This window comes from Falco cherrug, chromosome 8 (genome assembly GCF_023634085.1).
Source record: "Falco cherrug isolate bFalChe1 chromosome 8, bFalChe1.pri, whole genome shotgun sequence".
NCBI classification, from domain to species: domain Eukaryota; kingdom Metazoa; phylum Chordata; class Aves; order Falconiformes; family Falconidae; genus Falco; species Falco cherrug.
This window is the reverse complement of record NC_073704.1, coordinates 5804761-5823772: the sequence shown is the minus strand read 5'-3', so window position 1 is coordinate 5823772 and position 19012 is coordinate 5804761. Positions and strand designations below refer to the sequence as shown.

The following is a 19012-nucleotide window of genomic DNA, read 5'->3' as shown; positions in this document are numbered from 1 at the left end:
ATTCCCATTCTTTGGACCCTTTCTGTTTCTTCTTCGTCTTGCTTGAGATGGTGAGACCAGAATGCAAGCCCATGGTCCAGGTGAGGATATCTCTTTCAGTGTGTGAGATCTTAAAAGTGTTTTGTTTTATTCTGCTTTTTTTCACTTGAGTAGTCATTTGACAATGCATTTGGATTCATTTGAGGACTTGTGGTGGCAGGTTCAAAACATAGCAGCTGGGTGATGGGATCGCTGCTGTGATCTAAGAATGACTTGCCAGTTCAAAACTGTTAAAACACTTCTCTGGGTTAATTTTGTGCCGGCAGACTTTGCTGCACAGGCAAAACCTACTCATGCCAGATTGGACTTCTGTTGCCTATTCTGCTGGTGGTGTTACTAGTGCCTGCTTGTCACTTGATTCCTCTGGTCTCTGTGCTTGGCAGCTGCTCCCTTTGGAAGCAGGCTTGTGATCTCTCCTTTTATTCTTTCCGTTTGCACGTTTGTTGTGAGAATTTTTCAAGCCAAGTGTGTATTTTCTGGTTTGCTACACAACACACTGTGACAATCAGCTGCGTTGCTTCCTGGGTGGCATCCTCTGTTTCTGTAAGTGTTTCTAAAGTTTCTCTTCTTGTATAACATAAGCAGCTGCTTTTCTCCAAGTTCTTTCTTCTTGAAATGCAGTTCCATCTTCAGTTGAGGCTGTGGGCATTCAGCTAACTTCAGTCATCTGTGAATTTGAGCCATGTGGGAAACTTTTTAATTCCTTCTCATTATTTTTGTCTTTTTTTTCCTAACTTCTAACTTCCTGAGATGTTACTGCTTCTTTAATAGAGAACACGGGGAAGAAAGCTCTCAGAGAGTTCACGAATACGCTGCAATGTTGGCCATTCCCCTTGCTCCCTGCAAGGAGGGTAGCTTGCTGAACAGCCTTGGTAGCTGTTTTCTAATGCATTTTTTTTCTTGTTGTGGTTTTTTCTTTGGTTGGATGGTTCTTTTCAATCCAATGAATTTAATCTCTGCTTGAGCTAATGGATACCTGAACCATCACTAACATAACCAAGAATTGATTTTGTTTTTCTGCATAGTTTGTGCTAAAGTTGTTTTTATTTGTTGGATAGTTTTCCCTGGAGCAAATGAAATATTCTTGGCAAAACTATGGCCGCTGGTTGCTACAATGAGCAGGGATGAAGATCAAGCAATATTGCAGGACTTTGCATGTTACTAGCTTAGACCTGAAGCACAAGGAAACAGGGAGAGCTAACAGTCTGACAGTAATTTTGATTGTGGTGATGAGAATGGTTTCTCTGATTGCAGTGTAAATGGAAAGCATGGTTTTACAGTCTTTGAAGGAAGGAAAGTTTCATCTTTCAGGTTTGTTTTCTTATGTAGCTTCTGGGAGAACATTTTACTGCTATCTCAACAATAAAAATGAGGCTGATCTTCACAGAATGGCTTAGACTAAAGATATGTACTTCTGAGGACTTGTGTTGGTTTTGCCTCCATTCCAGAGCTAAAAGAGCAGCTCCTGGCTCGTGCATCACAGGTGGAAGAAATAGAGCGTTTAAAACAAGAATTTGAACAGCAGCGTCAGCAAAGAAAAAGTGAACATGAAACTGAATTGGAACAACTGAGACTTTACTTTGAAAAGAAGTTAAGAGTTGCTGAAGAAAACTACAGGGAGGAATTGACTTTGCTGCATCAGAGACTGCAAGAACTGAAGGAATATTCACTGTCGGAGTTGGAAGTGAATCAAGATCAAGCAGGGGACACCAGGTGATCCATTCTTTTTCCTTTCATGTCATGTTATGACAAGCATGCTGCTTTTTCTTTTGTTATAAAAAATGATGCTAGCTTCTAAATATATTGGGACTGACCATTAGCTAATCTGTAGTTAGAAACCCAGCAATGGAAGTCATGAGTTTGCAGTCCTGTGCAGTTGTTACAGTTGCTCTGTGCCTACTTTCAGTATTACATCATAAGTCAGCAAGTTCATGTAACTTAATTTTTGACGTGTTATGTTCTTAAACTTTGAAACCCTTTTCCCAGTTTTGTCACAGTTTTTGAAGAGACTGCTGAGGGTGAGAGAAAGGATATGCTTGGTCAGCTAAATCAACAGCTGGAACAACATCAGGTAGGATTTTTTATATATTAAAGTTCTACTGTTCTTTACATGACCTATATGAAAATGGGTGTCTGATTCCTTAGCTCTTAGTAAAGAGTTAATTTGAGACATTTATTAAGGCTTAATAATTTCTGACAAGTATATTGTAAATTATCAACTTTAAATAGTTCTCAGACTAGCAGAACAGATGAAACAGTGTTTTGTAAGATCTTAAGGGGCTCTGCTGCTCTGGTAGCAGACGGAGTGGCAAGAATGGCACAAAACCAGTAGGGTTTTTGGAAACCAGATATGTAAGTGTCAAACGGGTGCTTTATAGTGCAATTCATGTAGTGCTTTTATTGAAAGATTCTCATAGTGGTTTCTTCAAAGCTGAAGATGTTTCTCTAACCCATTTCTTACGTAGGAAGAACTCGCCTGTTTGCAGGTGCAACTTAAAGAACAGCACAGGCATGAATTAGATTCCTTAAGATTTTCCCTTGCACTTCAATATAAAGAGGATCTAATGAAAATGAAGATGGATCTGTCAGACAAATTTATCACAGAAACTGAAGAAATTAAAAGAAAGCATTGTTTAGAACTTGAGCACCTCCGTGCCCAGCTTTCAGAAGAACATATTAAAGGTAAGATGATCTGGCAGACTGGGAAGTAAAACAGTAAGCTGCTTGTGTGGCTTATATTTTTCTATAGAAAGGCTGATCTGAAGAAGTTTTCAATTTGTTATTGGTTTAAACTATAGGGAGCATTTTACACATTAATCCCTGGCACTGAGCACTTTTTGACTTCTATGGGCATGTTGAGTTACAATTCCAGATGTGGTGACCTGAAGTTGATTGATCTGTAGTAAAACCTACTACAACTGTGGAGCAGTTGCTAAAAGGAGTTGTTCAGGTTTCTATTTTTGATGCCTAGGAGGGCACTGTCAATTCCTGCATTAATATTTACTTGAAAATTTCTTAGTGTTGTTGTCAGCTATGATAAATGTCTCTTGTATTTGCATGAAACAGGCCAGTTCTCGGTTTATTCCATAGAGTAGATGCACTTCTGTTCTATGTTCAATACCTTTTTTTGCCTGTGTTCCTTTTGTTGGTTTGACACTGCTCTGCTTATTGCTTTTTCTTTGTGTGTTTTCCCCTAGTTGGCATACATGTTGGGATGAACTTTGTGAACAGAGAAGAAAGTATTTATGGGGAACAGAATTTGTAATAGATATCTTTTACTGTGGAGTTCAGGTTAAAGTTCCTTTTAAGGCTAAATTTAGTGAGACTTCCTATGTGATCATGGCTTTATGCAGTTTAACAGTTGCTGCTTGTCTTGGAATTGTAACTTATAGAGATATACGGCCTTGTACTGGTTGAATATGAAATGCATATGTTGTTGAGGTGCCGGTCGGGGATTGTGGCAGTTCTTCTGTCTGCAGCCTCTTTCTAGAAGCATAGTGTGATACGCAAACATTTCAGTTTATAATCCATAACTTGCAGTTAGCCACATAACACACATGGCTATAACTATATTCCAGTGTATGTCAGTTAAAAGGATCAGTATGACTTCTTTAATTTGCTGTTATATTTCTTATCTTTATTTATTTATTTTTAAATACTAGACGAGTATATCAAAACTTAAAAATTTAAAAGCTTAAATTAGAATAGAGATTTTTCCCGTCTGCTTTTTGGGGAAGTGCCTTATGTAAATAGCACGTGCAAAAGAGAAGATAAAACTTCCATAAATCTGCCATTACTTGTCCAAAAAGAAAGTCAGCTCCTGTGGCTGTTGCTGTTAGGAGGGAGGTCCTGCCACAGGTTTCATGATCTGTCCCTGTTGTTCTTTGTGTGTTGAAACTGAAAAATTTCAAAGGCAGTGATAAAGCAGAACAGAGTACAAAATCATCCTGAGGAAGGATTCTTGTTGGCCTGTGGTTAGCATGGCTACTGATAAACTGAACGGCTGGCAACATTAAGATTTATTTCTGTGGACTAATTGGACCTTTTAAAATAAAATAAGTTCTGGAACGTCATTTTATTGTTTGGTTTGGGGTTTTTGCTTCTTTCCAGAAATCACCAAATTGCGCCTACAAACTGCTCAAGAAGCAGCACGTCAAGTTGAAATGGAGGTGGCTGAGCGAGTGTCTGTGCTGGAGGAAGAGCACAAAGCTAGGCTCTCTCTTCTCAACTCTGAGAAACAGCGTATTGCAGAACTTTTGGAAGAAATAAAGCACTTAAAGGAAGAGATTACTAAACAAAAAGATTTTTCTGTGCAGAACGAAAAGCATCTGAAAGAGGAAATGGAAAAGGTAATTCGTATTACAGTACTGTTTTGTATAGAATTGGGAAGGCCAAGGGAGATGGAAAAGGCACTTCCCTTTCAGTGTACCTAGTTTAGTGATAGTAGCTTCAGCTTTAAATGGACTTGTGTGATACACACAAATACTGGAATAGGAGTCTGAAGTTCAGAGCACTTTAATGTTAAACGCTTAGTTTCTCTGCAGATGAACTTTTCTTTAAGAGCACAGATAGTGTGGGAAGGCAGGTGCTTCAAGGGTTGGTCCAGTCCACCTTTTATGTTGACGTAGGTCAAGCATATGTAAACTACTCTTAACACAGGCACGTACAAAAGATCCTTATTCGGAACATCTTCCTGCAGCACATAATAGTGTCCTGGTGGAAAAGTAACAGGGTGCGCTTGCACACCGTGGCGTGTCATGTGGTAATGGAGAATTCAGCAGAAAGCACTGTGGATGGAAAAGGCCCCTCTGCTGAACACGTCCCCTTTAAGAAATTTCTGCTTTTGTTAATACTCTATTTTGAAGCAAATAAGCAGAAATATTTTTTTTGAGACTGTTTTTTGAGGGAGGAAGAGAGAGTTGGACAACAGATTTCTGCTTTTGCTTTGCTTTGGTGTAGCACTCGTACTTTTACTGTCAAAGTCTGGGAGTTTAGAGACTCTTCCTTGGCACCTTCACTCTTACCTGTTAAATCAGCTGTCCCATTAGAGGGTAAACTTAGATTGGATGTTAATTAATTGCTTAATTTGTCCCCATATTTGAACGCTTATGAGAATTAGATGGATGAACCCTCCCTCCTTTCCTCTCTTTTTAAAGAGAGATGGGTATGTATATTCTTTTCACGATTTCAAAACTGATGGAGCAGGCCAGAGAAAACAGTTACAGACTGTAGATAACAAGGGGACTCAGCTGAAGCTTCCAGTAGTGAAGCTTTCAGTACTACTGCTTTACTCCTACCACCTGCAGTATCTGGTTTGTGGTGCTGCTGGCAGGGTAAAAGATAAGTACCTACAGAATGTGCTGCTTGAAATGAGCCTGTCCTACATGCTGATCCTCTGTTTGGAAATACATATGTTGTTTGCCTTCTGGTCTCTTGGAGTAAATTTCCTCAATTGCCCCTCTATTTCCAGTGCCTCCTGCAAAAGTTTTCATGGATTGTGTGTTAATCTTAGAATCATGGAGGTTGGCAAAGACCTTTTGAGATCGTCAGGTCCAACCATCAACACGGGACTGCCAAGCTCACCACTAAACCATGTCCTGAAGCGTCGCATATGTGTGGGTTGTTTTTTTTTTTAAACCCCTCCAGGGATGGTGACCCCACACCCCCCCCTGGGCAGCCTGTCCCAGGGCTTCACCGCCCTTTTGGTGGAGAAATGTTCCCTCACACCCAACCTAAACCTCCCCTGGCGCAACTTGAGGCCGTTTCCCCTTGTCCTGTCGCTCGTTCCCTGGGAGAAGGGACCGACCCCCCGTGCCCACAGCCCGTCAGGCAGCTGCAGGGAGCGATCAGGGCCCCCCTGAGCCACCCCTTCTCCAGGCTGACCCCCCCCAGTGCCCCCCATCAGCCTTGTGCCCCAGCCCAGCTCCGGACACACTCCAGCCCCTCCGCGTCCCTGCTGACGTGAGGGGCCCGAAGCTGCACCCAGGGCTCGAGGGGCGGCCGCGCCGGTGCCCAGCACAGGCACTAGGGTTTTTTGCCTTTCTTTTGTGCTTCTTTATTTAGGTTGCAGCATAAATGAATGCTTTAATTTTTTGTTCAAAACAAACCTTCCAAGTGAAAACTGAAGAGTATATATCATACTATATTATGTCTTAGCTTTTTTTTTTTTAAGAGATGACCCTGTTGTTTCCTTAGTTTACTATTTATTTGTTTACCTGTTTGCCTCTAGTGTATTTTTAGAAGCTTTGCCTTTTTTCACTGAGCTGGTGAAACCGTTTGGTACTTTGGCTTCTGTTTTTAAGCTATGTGCTTTTTATGTTGTCTTGTATGCTATGTATGAATACTGTCCTTGTCATGGACCCTGCATATGAAATGCCACTGGAATGTGTAAAGAGAGGAGAGGTTTAAGAGATTTTCAATCATGCCCTATATAAATACTGAAGGTGCCCATAGCTCTATAAGCTGAACTCCTGAAATGAGGAAAAGCAGCCTCAAGAGAAAACTGCAGAGTACCATATTCATGCTAGAATTTTGCCTTATTTTTTTCCTATCTTCCTTACCCCAATTAATTCTTAATAATGAATTAAATTGAGCTACCTATAAACTGATATTTCAGCCTTACTTTTATTTGGAAGGGTGACTTCACTGGAGGAATTAAATCTCTCCAAGACCTTAAATGCCTGAGAATGTTCACTTCAGACACTTCAGTTTGGTTTTGCTATTTTATGTATTTTTTTAATAACTGTGTTTACAGGTGAAATATACAATTGCTGAGGATCACAAGAAAAAATTAAGGGAGGCCAGAGAAGAAGTCCAGAAAATAGAGGCTGTGTACAAAGAAAAGGAGAAGAAATGGAAATGTGAAAGCGAGGACCAGAGAATCCAAGCAGAAGAAAAGTTATCATTGTTGCGTATGGAACTGCAAAACAGAGCAGAATGTGAAAAGCAGAATTTACAAAAAGAGTTTGAAATTCGTGAAGCTGAAATGAATCAACTTCAAGATCACCAAGCTGCCAAAATTCTAGAGTTGGAGAAGCTGGTAAAAGAGCAGCAAAACAGTTTGCAGCAGCTAGAGGACAGCCTTGCAAGTGCACAGGCTATGCAGAAATCTCAGGAGCAATATGACACTGACCTGCAGGCAGCTAAAGCGCTCATGGCAAAAGAAATGGAAAAGGCCACGCTCTGTCTGCAGGAAGAATGTGCACTGAAACTTATGGAAGCTCAAAACAAGTAAGTCCCTGAGTATGTGAGCACTTTTCACTTACTAGTTCGTTGTTATTGTTGCTTTTTCTTATTTTAAACTTAATGAGTGGTAGTGATGTAGGTTTGTCACTTGATGGCACCAGCTAAGTTATATATGTAATGCTTACTCTCCCAAGGAACAGTAATACTGTCCGTTATGACTTACGATAGAATTTTGCTTCATGTAAATGCGTTTAATCTAGTCTAGCAAATCAAATGAAGCATAGTCAAGTACTGTCTGTTGCAGTTAGTATACGATTTTCAGTTGCGTGTTGTATTCCTAGCCTTGGAGGAGAGGAATATTATGGGACATGTAAGTGGAAAAATTCTCTAAATGTTTTCAAATGATTCAAATGAATTTAAGTAAGTTTTTCCTGGTGAATAAAGCCTGTGTTAACCACTGAATGCTAAGGTTGATGGGCTGCATATGGTATTTTTCAGTTCTGGTTAGACATGAAGGCTGTAACTGCTCAATTTTTCCTCCCTTCCTACCCCCATTGTTTTAAGTGTGTTAAAAGAAATAACTACAAGCTTGTATTTGCATGCATTCCTTCAGATTTATCCCTTCTTTCCTCCAGAAACATACACTCGCAGAACAAGATTGGGGAAACAAATACAGTAAGAAAACACTGAAAGCAGGAACTTAGCTTTTAAGTAACCAGTCACTTTTTAATTATTGGTGTCTGTATCCAGAAATACTATAGTTAATGATTACAGTAAATTGCAGCATGTCGTACTAAATCTTTGCATCAAGCTTTAAGCAGAACTCGGAGAGCTGAGATGAGTTTGAAGGAGCCCTCAAATATCACACATAGACTTCCACAGTGGTTTTTTTGTCTTAACCAGACATTGTTAGAGACATTTCTTATGGTAGTTTTACGTGCAGACATCACATTTGAGATGTAGACAACGTATATACCATGTCCTAGATGCTTTCATATGGCAGTATTTTCTCAGAGTGAAGAGTGTTTGTATGTTGCTCTGTGTTAGTAATTTAATAGGGATGCCAGTCTACCTAGTAATGACCAGATACTACCAAGTGACATTGCATAAACTTTTAAGTATGTAACTTTGAAATAATTGTTGAGGCTTGCTTTGAGTGAGTTGCGTATTTTGAAACATAAAGTAAAATTTGTGGAGGTTAAGTAAAGCCTACTTATTTTTCTTTGATTTTTCATTTATTAGTTCAATTTTTTAAAAAAACAAACAGTGCCTTTTTGACAATATTCTCTGAACTTTCTTGGAAATAATATAGGTTTATGGAGGAACACAAAGCTATGACTCAGAAATTCACAACTGAGCAAGAGGTTCTTCTTCAAGAACTGAAGAAGAAACACATTGATGAACTGGAAGTCCAAAGTCAACAGTTACAGGAGAAGCATAAGCAGCAAATTTTGTCTCTTACAGCTGAGTTTCAGACAAAGCACCAAGCTGAAATTGAGACACTTAAATCTACACTAGAAAGTAAGCATCAGATTCAACTTGAAGCTTGTGTTGCTGAACTACAGACAAAGCATCAGGCACAGATTGATGAGTTGGAGGCTAAACACTTATCAAATCTGGATTCTTTGGAGTCGTCCTACCTATCTGAAATTCAGAATATAAGAGATGAACACAGTCAGGCTCTTGAGAAGCTACAGCTGCAGCACGCAGAACAGCTCCATGAAAAGGACAAAATGGATCAAGCGCGCTTGGTTCAGGAGATAGAGATGTTAAAATTAAAGCATGCCGAAGAACTTCGGCTTTCCCAAAATAATTTGAAAATTGAGCTAGCTACTGCTCATATGGAAAAACTTAAAGCCATAGCTGCTGAAGCAGAAGAAGCTCATAAGGTGAGTCAGAAAGAAAACTTGCGCAGAAGGTGAAATTTCGTGGTACGTTATGTGAGATCACGTTCTCCTTTGTTCTTGGGGTGTATATCTACAACCTTCTTTGTGCCAGCTCTAACACTTGTGTGTGACCATATTGTGAACCGAAATAGGAAACTGTCGTGAAGCTGAAAATTAAGTCTGTCTGTTGCTCCCTCCCCACGGATGCTTAGACTAATGAGTTTTCTATCTTAATGTGTGGAAAAGGTACAAATGAGGTAAATATTTTTAACATAATTTGGATTGGAGGGTCTTCATTTTGTGACTCGGAGCTTCTCTGCCTAGATGGTTAACTGTGTTATTCTTCAGAAGTGATCAGAACAAAGCAAACGTAATTCTATAGGTTAAGCTACATCTTTAGGAATCTAAATGCCATCCCTAAGTAGCACAGTCTCTAGAGGAATAGAAGAAAGGTAACTCTAAAGGTCCCAGATGGGATTTTGGGATGAGCATATCTTGTCTTAGGGCCTTTAGCAGAAGTCAGTAGCTTTACTCTTGATGGAGCAAGAAGTTCGAGCTCTCTTAGAGATCAGATGGGCAAAAAATGATCCCGAGGCTTTTCTGAGTCAAAGAGGTAAGAAGGCTTAGCTCATTGGTAAAACTTCAGAGCCTTCCAGAGAGGGATGCACTGTTTTTTTCAGACTTGTCTGTCACCATGCCTGTTCCCAAAGTTATGATTATGTGTTGATTTTTGCCCACAAAGGCTAAGAGTAAGGTCCTGTGGGGAAAAAGGTAGGTATTTTTTTTCTTCTGTCCTATCTTTGTTGCCTGATCTTAAATCTGCATTTCAGTTGTTTTCGATTGTAAAGAACTTCAAAAAGAAAAAAGTTGAAGATAGTGCTGATGGGGAGTGGCCTTGTGGATAGACGAATAAGTAGGGGATTTACAAAGCTTCTACTAGATACGAAATATAATTTAAATTTCAATGATATGTAAGTGTGCTTATTATTCGTGAGGAAATATTGTTCCTGTTTACTTAAAAAGCTTTAATACAGCATGACGTGGACTTTTTCAGTGGGTTACAAAGGTATTTGTATTTACTTTTTTCTCCCCTTTCTTAATTAACGCTTAAACAGGATGATTTGAACACAGCTCTTCAAAATCAAAGGAGGTTGCTGGAAGAAGAAAAACGTCTGGCCCTGGACATATTGCATAAGGAAGTATTGGATATGGAGGAAAAGCATAGAAAAGCACTCCAAGAGGTTCAGGATCTTCGTGAGGCAGAAATTAAGAAACATAAGGAAGAATACTGCAGGGAACTGGAAGAACAATTGGCGAAACTAAAAGTACAGCATGAACGTGAGCAAGAGGTCAGAATATTTTACTTAATAATTTGAAAATTGGATGGTGTGCCAAATGACTCCCTCATCTCTGGTGCGCCTTTGCCTCAAACCTAGATGCTAAATGTTTTTTGTGAGGTGCACCAGGTAATACAATCTCCTGCGTTCTTTTGGAGTATCAGGCCTTAGAGCTGGTAATGATTTCCAGTTGGCTGGAGTGCATAGCAAACTCTCCTGACTTTTGGAAGAATAGCTTGCCTGGGAAGGTAGTTTTGTTTGTGTTCTGGGAAGCTTTCATGATTATTAAATTTTTAAGCCCTTTAATCCAGAAACAGGATTTCACTCTGATGACTGCAGTGACTGTTAAAGAGGATAATAGAAAAAAACACAAATGCACAAATAAAACCCCGAACCTTTCTGTGATATTTTTGGTGGACTTCTTTGTTGTATTCCATAGGATAATGCACTAAATATAGCTGTGTAATGCTTAATCCCATATGAACAAGAGAAATCACATTTTAACGAAATACACTCTCCCTGTGTTTCTTTCCCCCTATTTCTTGATTATTTCTTTGAATTTCTCTTAGGGAAGTGTCTGTTGGAAAGAACAAGTAGGGAGTGCTTTGCTAGTCTGACCTAATGGTCTCATGAATACAGGAGATACTTGGCACCTAATGCCTGGTTGCTTCCTACCTGTTTTTATCAACTTGCTTTCTTCTATAGTCAGCATGATGATAAATAGCAGCTCTGTATGACCTTGAGGATTGGAGAGAACTATAGTGAAAATAGTCTTGAGAGTTTGATGGTTTGGTTTGCGTTTGGTTTTAGTTTTACCTTAATTATAACACTATGGCTAAAATGTTTTATATTACTTACTTGTCTGCAGATGTATGCTTCTGCATTGGCCTCTGAAGTAGAAACTGCACGAACAGCTCTTCTGACTCAATTTGAGGAGGTAAAATTGAAGCAGCAGCTTCAGTTCCAGGAAGAGATTGAGCTGCTAAAGTGTCAGTCGGAGGTACTGCTTGAACAGCAGATTGCACAGCTGAAGGTAGTGTCTGATTAAAGTGAACTTCAGAGTTCACACTGGTAGCGTGTTTTGCTGAAAAAGAACATGCATTTTTGTTCTTCAGCTGTATGACTCTCAGATGACAACCTGAGTTAGATCTCTTCCTTGCTTCACAATGTAATCTATTTGCTTCTCTTTGAAAGAATTCAACAGATCTTTACTGTTCCTGTCAGTGCTCCAACCTGAGATGGGACTCGGGTTCCGAAAACTTGCACAAACCTCTAAAAGTGGATGCTGCAGATGTGCAGAAAATTTCTGTTTCCTGCCCCTGGCCTTTTGTGGGCTCCTGGTCATTCTTTGACCTCTCTCTGTATGGTGCAGCTGTCTTTTGAAACAGGACACAAATATATCCTGAAAAGCTGCTGGAGGTATATTTGGCATTGGTGTCCTCAGCTGAACCCTAGCCTTCAGTCCACAGAAGCTGGGACTGGACTGGCTGTTATGCATACACCCCAGAAGTGATTCCTCTTTTTTCTCTCTCTTGTGCTGCCTAGGTACTTTAGTTAGCATTTGGAACACTGGAAACTTCTCTTTCAACTGAAATTTTGCCAGGGGTAATTCTATAGCTAGTACGGCTGTCTTTATTTTTTTTTTTTTTCTCCCCTCTTCATTAACTTGATGACCAGTGTTTTGTCCCAGGAGAGACTGACTGGATCTCTTTGCAATGTCAGGCTGAGCTGTGTCCTGGTCTGCTACAGGTTTTTACAATGAGCCTTCCCCTGCCTGCTTCCCCCGTGATCAATTATGTGGTTGTCTTCATACCAGCCAGTTTTGTTGCTTTCTTCCCCTCTGCCTCCCCTAGCAGGTTTTAGGCATTCAGAGTTCCCCTTTGCAGTCTGACATGCTCTTTTAGTGAATGCATTGCTTCTGAGAAGAATAGGCAGGCTGTTTCAGAGACTTTGTCAACAAGTTTTCTGTACTGGTTAAGGAAAGTCCTCATACTCTGTTGTGTCTGTTCATTTGATCTTGCGAACTGCTAAGCACTCTGCTGTTTGAGAGCTCAGTGCAAGGGCTGCCAATGTTCTGCTCTGAAGTCTTATTTCATGACCTGGGGAAAAGCTGTTAACTTACCAATGGGAAAAAAAAAAAAAAGGCACCTATCACCTTGGAGCATATCGGTGTTCATAAGTCAAATTGCACAAGTTTTTTTTATACTGTGATTTAGATAATTTCTCGGTTCTGGTGTTGCAGAAATAATTACTAATCAGGGTTCTTTTTAGTGTTTTTGGGAAGGTATCCCAGGACCTTCTTTCACCTCCCTTATTTGCTGATGCAGGAGTGGGGGATGTCTAATAATCCCTTCCTTTAGAGTGCTTTAGAGCACTTAAAGGTGAGATCTGCTTTAATAGCTTCTAGATCATTTAGCCATGTAAATCTACCTTGTAGATTTTAGTTCTGTTCTGGTAAATCATTCCTCCTATGTGAAACTGAGTACTATGCATGTTGTACTACTTGCAGTTGCTCTAAAGTGGCTTCTGTCCATCTCTCTCTTGACTTACCTGTTTTCTGTTCCTCATCGCTATCTCAGCAGTCTGAAGTGACCCAGGTCTCAGTGAGCGCATTCAGATAGTTCTTGTACCTACCTAACTGTTTTTAAATTATAGTTTCTGCATAATTTTGTTGATTTGGGGGTGTTAACTGTGCACATTGGAAGAGGAAAAAATGCATGGGGGAGGTTGGTTGTGGGTTTTTTGGGGGTTGTTTCTCTGTAAATCAAAGTATATGTGACTTATGTAGGACGAATTTGAAGCTGAAAAAAAAGCATCACTACGTGACAAGGAGCAGATGTTGCTTCAGGACAGGGAGAAAGCACTAGCTGCTCACCAAAAGGAACAGGAGATGTTATCAGCCCAGCTGCAGGAAAAAGCAGCAATAATTATCCAGGTGCGTGGAAAATTAAACCTAGATTTTAAATGTATGTGGTTTTGTGATTTTATTTTAGCACAGTGCTCACAGCTTTCTCAAGATTTATGTAGAGGACCTGTGTGTATCATTCTTTTGATCACTAGTTTTCGAGGTGTAATCTATGATGGGCTCTGTCTCTGAGTTGGAGTGCTGCAGCAGTAATATGGAAATTGAAACTGGGGATCAGCTTGAAAATGAGTCTTCGGCCATTTCTCAGGGAGATTAATGCTGCTTTATAAGAGAATGCTGGATGCTTACCTTTTTGTGGTCTGTATATTGATGCCATCTGTGTCAATTTATTTTTTTCCATGTGCTCTAGTAGCTTTTGTTAGACCAGCTGACCTGTAACTTAGAGGAAGTGACAGGCAAATGGGAAGTGTGGATCCACAAGTAGCAAAGATAATCTTAGTTTGCCCAACTTTATGCCTCCTGTAAAGCATATATCTAAGTTGAATCTAGTTTACCCAGAAAGCATTATAAACAGCTTCGAAAAGGCATCTGTGTTAATTAAGAAGTTTAGAAACATCAAGTTCTTTTTCAATCGTTAAAATAATAGCTTTGAGTTTTCAAAATAGAAGATACAATGAAATAATACATTAACGTCTTATCTCACCATTCAGAAAGCTCTGACCAAAATGTAAATTTGGTATATTAGACTGTTCTGTTAGGCCTTTATGTTCAGTGGAAAAATGGAGAGTAACACTAAGAATTTCCCCTACTAGAAGAAATGTATTACTGTTTCCTGCTGTTCATGCAGGATGTGATGAGGGGTGAGCAACTTGGTGTGGGAGTAGAATGCTTTTCTTTCCTTGCAGAGTTTCTTCCCAAACAGATGCTTTGACTAATTTGTTGGCTTAGTTAAGAGACAAAGTTTATAACAAAATAGTACCGAACTGTTTGGCAGCAAAAGAAGGTCGCGGAGGATATATACATATATTTATATATTTTAATGGGATAGAGGTGTCATCTGAAAATATAAATATGAGGTGAGAAGGCAGTTATCTAGAAACTTGTTTTCAGGCAGGGCTTACAAAGCAAAGAAGAAAATTAGCTGGCACTGATCCTGGATCAGGTTGCTGTTCAGGTTTCTGTGGTACAGTGTCAAAATCTGTGCTAGGACATTGCTTTGTGTCTTTGAAGCATAACAATGAAAGCAAACTAAGAGCAAACTGAAGTATGACATGAAGTTTTTACAATTTTTTTGCATTGCTTGTACGCACTGAGTGAATGCAAGTGAGGCAGCTCCCTGAAGCAAAACCAACATCAGAAAAGGAGAATTAAAAAAATAATAATTCATTTTTAGGCTTTCTGCTGTCCTTCATTTCTAGTATTTGTAGAAGCAAATTTCCGTAACAGCAGACAATGATAAATATGAAAGTGATAAAGGAGATAAGATCATTAGGTGAAGTTCCTAGTTTAGGCAAAATGATTGACTTTGCATTGTTACTGTATTTTGCACAGCTGGAAAAGAAAGTGGAGTCTTTAAACCATGAAATAGAGGAGACCAACTCTGAACTGGAGACACTTCTTCAGCGGCGAGACAGAGAAAACGAAGAAGGAGGGAATTTAATAGCCATGTTGAGAGCTGATATTGAGCAATCCAAGGATGAAAGGTTTGTCTGTCTTGGGTTACATAATGATTAGTAGTTGTGTTTTCCTTTGCTGCTTTTCTCACTTTTCATAAAGAAATCAATAACTAGGCAAAATTAAGCCAGCTCAAATTAATAGTGTAGGATGATGGTTTTATTTGCAAGGGGGTTTTGAGGTGGTGGGTTTTTTTTTTTTAAATTACCAACCTGTCTTGATATGGAGAGCAAGATTATTTTTTTCTTTTTCTTTTTTTTCTTGTGGTCTGATGGAGACTGGTGTTTTGGGGTTTCCACCGTCTATAATCTTGGAAAAAGCTAGTAAATGGAGAAAGCCTCTTGGTCACAGAAGCCTTTCAGTGCAGTGTGGACTGGTGTGATCTGTCATTGGAATGTGTAGGTTAGAGAAGCTATCATGCTGAGTAAGCTTCTAGAAGAATTCCTTCTCTCACCTTTCAGAAACTGCTTTAATGTTTTTCTTAAAAATAAAGTGTTTTCATAAATACAGTTTTTGTTGTCTACTCTGCCAGAACACCCCTAGTTATTTTGATGTCACATAGTAGGTGCGTTCTCCCTACTGGTGCTTCCACAGATGTGCAAGCCTGAGTTGCTTGTGACTGTAGTATGATCTCTCCATCTACCTGTGGAGAAGACGGAGCTTTTTTGCTGAGCCTGCTCTGTGAATTGACCTTGGTTTTTTCTGAGTCATCTAAATAATCTTCACTGATAACTGTCAGACTATGGCAAGACATCCATTTTAGGCTGTCAGTTTTTCAGTAGGTTAAAAGTGTCTTTTGAATTGAGTGCATGCGATTTTTCAAGTGTTCAATATGCTTTTGTTCTAGGAAAAAGCTGCAGGATTCTTACCAGCATGTTTTGAAATTGCTTACGGAGTTGGTGAAGGCCACAATAGCTATTGAGGACCTTACCTGTAGCAAGATTGGTCTTTGCCTTGATGACAGTCTGGCTTGTGGAGATTCTAGAGAACATCAGAGTATTGTGGAAGAAATGGGATTCATGCAGTATTTCAAAGCCAAAGAAAAGCATCACCTGGAAAAAGGTGAGTATAAATCTGTACAACTGGATGTAATCAATTCATGTTTTTGAAAAATATATTTTCTTTTCCTTTTCTGTGGAGGGTTTCAGAAAGGGGTTATCTCTTGTTGCAGTGTTTTCTGTGTTTCTTTCAAAGTTGCTCCATGGTTAAGATAGTGGCTGTCAGTGTTCTTTCATTTTAATTCTTTTAATAGTGCAACTACTAAAATGTTGCTGGAGACGGCAGAATAGATTATATAGAGCAGGAGAGATGAACTCAGTGAATGCAATTTTAGGCCCTGATGTATAGCACAATATTTTCAAACCTTGTGAAAGACTGTCTTGATATGTCAACATTGAGTTATTGATGTGTACAAGTTTTTACCTTGTAATACATCTTCAGGACCAACCATGTCACTGTCTGATGTCAGTTGTTATCTGTGTGGCCAATTCTGTGTAATTTTTCTGTGCTTTTAAGTAGTTTGTGTGTTTTCAGTAGATGAGCTGCTTGATGAAACTCTCACAGAGCACAACCAGCTGTCTCCAGTGACTGATGAGGGGTCTGAGTTGAGCCAGTATTTATGTGAAAGCGTTTTTACAAAGCCAGAACTGGCATGTGAAAATGAAGAAATGATACAGAAAATTTGTCATCGATTGCGCACTGCAGTGGAGAGACTTCTGGAACTGGTTACAGAATCAACTGAACAAGTAAAAGTCTTTAATCTGTATAGATGTGTAATTATACTGAAAATCTGAAATCTGCTCTAAGGCTTATGTATTTAGCACCCTGGAGGACAGGCTACTAAAAAGAAATAGATTCTGTGTGAATGCATGACAAGTTATCATTATAGGGAGGCATATGCATCCCCTGCTTCTTACAGTGAAGATTTTGCCCTTATTTGATCATTTCTTATTAATGAGACTTTTAACAACTTATAAGTTGATTGCCTTCAGTAGATTTTAGATGCATTTGGTAACTTCTGGAGACCAAGAGTTAAATGTTTTTGCGAGGTTTTTATTGCATCTCACATCAATGCTTCAACATTGATTAGTAGGTTGAAGAAAACATAGTCCTGTGTTAAAATATTTGGGGGGTATGTAGGTAGCAGCAACCAAACATCCTTTATAATTATATACTGTTTAATTGTGATAAAAGGAGCTGAACTCAATATCATAAAAGAATTTGAATATTTCCATACTGAGTCTTGCAGTGTCTATAGTCATTCAGCTTTAGGAGGAGAAGCTGTAATTCTGAGGTAGATGTCTTGAGTACTGTATGCATTTAGAGAATAGCATTTAGTACTACAGTAATTAGCTTGTTGAGTAAGGAAGCCCCTAATTTAAGAGAAAATGTGAAGGGAAGGAATTTGTCTGAAATTCCATCTTCTCGTCAGGTATTTTGTGCAACTCGGAGATAAGCGTATGTGTGAGATAGATATTCACCATCTTAGAAGTACCTCCCAGAATGAGGTGCTTAACTTTGTACTTTTGGGTACTGATGCTGGTTCCTCTGGCATGTAGCTAACTGTGGTTGAAGCACCTGGCCAAGTCGTGGCAGATCTACGTTCTAGGTCACCTTCATCAGCTGTATTCAAGCATATTCTGCTTACATCTGTGAAACGTTCTGTCCACCTGGATAAGCTAAATATAAACTAAATGGGAGTGGGGCTGCCTTAGTCATTTTCTTTGAACTTGAGACATTGCATGTAGGAATGCAAGATACATAGTCTCAGAGAACTGGGGCCATACCTTGGAAACCTGATGATGTCACTGTCTATTACATATGCCTGAGTCTCTTGAAGAGTTTAAGGATGCTCTGAATGTCAAGTGGCTCAAGAAGTGTCAAGCTGAGCAGTTTAGCCAACAGGGAGGTATCTTTTTTTATGCAGAGTAAGGAAACCTATGTGCCGAAGGAAGATTTGTGGCAAAAATACAGGTATGTGAGTACAGAGAGTCACCAGAATGTCCAAGTGTTTTGAGCAAAGTCAACCTAGTACTAAAATGAAACTTAAAAACCTGGACCTTAATGTATAAATGTTATAAAAAAATTAAGAAGCTTTTTGTTTAAATGTCTGTAGTATTATTACATTGCATGTGCGTCCACGATCTGATGCTAGGGGAAATTGTTTACTTCTAGCTAGAGAAAATGCATGAGAACCATGTGCAATTTGAAGAAGAATTCAGCCGCCGAAATCAGGAAACTGCCCACGTGGTTAGTCAGCACCAGGAACTAATGGAGTGCCTCAGCGAGGAGAGTGAGGCCAAGAATCAGCTGGCCCTAGAGCTTCATAAAGCAGAGGGTAAGACAAAGAAACCAATATAGAGATTTCAGTATAACTTATTCATAGCCCATTCCTCCAAATATTTATGATATGCTTTCTGTGTCTTTTGTTGTTGATTTGCCTGTCTATAATCCAATTTCTGCATTTCAGATTGCTAAGCGGGGTCTTCTCTTGCAAATGTACTACTTAATTCTCTTCGTGCATTTCCCTGGGGCCAATGTGATCGTGCCTAGTCCTATACTTACAACACTGACTGCATGTGAAAAATATCATAATTTTTCAGACAGCAGTTTGCATTCCTGCATGTCTAAACATGGGAGCTTGGATTATTGAAAAGAAAATATACTCCCAGTGTAAATCAGCCCACCTGTCTGACCTTGGAAGGGTTCCACATGAACAAGAGCAATGTTTGATGGTAGTGCAGCCATAAAGAGATTCTGTTAGAAGAGACAGAAAGGCTGAGGCTGTTGATCTCAGCGCTGCCACAGACTGCATATCATCAGTCTGCTTCCCCCTTGTGATGATCACTATTTGAGGTCCTCATCTTTATGTAGGAGAATCTTTGAGAGTTTCCATGTCCTTCAAGCTGAGCTTCTCTCCCTAATCATGGCATCTGCTTTCCATTCCTCTTCAGTTGTACTCCTTTAGGCTTATTTAGTCTTTCCAAAATCCTGTTTCCTTCCTTTCTATGAATCTTTCCTGGATT

The 19012-nt window shown here is 39.4% G+C and overlaps 1 protein-coding gene across 15 annotated transcripts in view; it reads left to right on the top strand.

Annotated features, from left to right (window-relative positions):
• Positions 1-19012, top strand: part of PCNT (pericentrin) — a 91664-nt gene that overhangs the window by 24416 nt on the left and 48236 nt on the right. For 11 of the 15 annotated variants that reach the window (XM_055717569.1, XM_055717559.1, XM_055717567.1 and 8 more), the window contains 14 exons: positions 48-80; positions 1488-1752; positions 2026-2110; positions 2505-2721; positions 4150-4388; positions 6794-7269; positions 8537-9113; positions 10226-10459; positions 11316-11480; positions 13236-13382; positions 14865-15016; positions 15835-16049; positions 16521-16732; positions 18162-18324. In XM_055717569.1, the coding sequence (XP_055573544.1) occupies positions 48-80; positions 1488-1752; positions 2026-2110; positions 2505-2721; positions 4150-4388; positions 6794-7269; positions 8537-9113; positions 10226-10459; positions 11316-11480; positions 13236-13382; positions 14865-15016; positions 15835-16049; positions 16521-16732; positions 18162-18324 (3180 nt within the window). The remainder of the gene's footprint in view (positions 1-47; positions 81-1487; positions 1753-2025; positions 2111-2504; positions 2722-4149; positions 4389-6793; positions 7270-8536; positions 9114-10225; positions 10460-11315; positions 11481-13235; positions 13383-14864; positions 15017-15834; positions 16050-16520; positions 16733-18161; positions 18325-19012) is intronic. The other 4 variants (XM_055717571.1, XM_055717570.1, XM_055717560.1 and 1 more) reach the window with 2 other exon arrangements.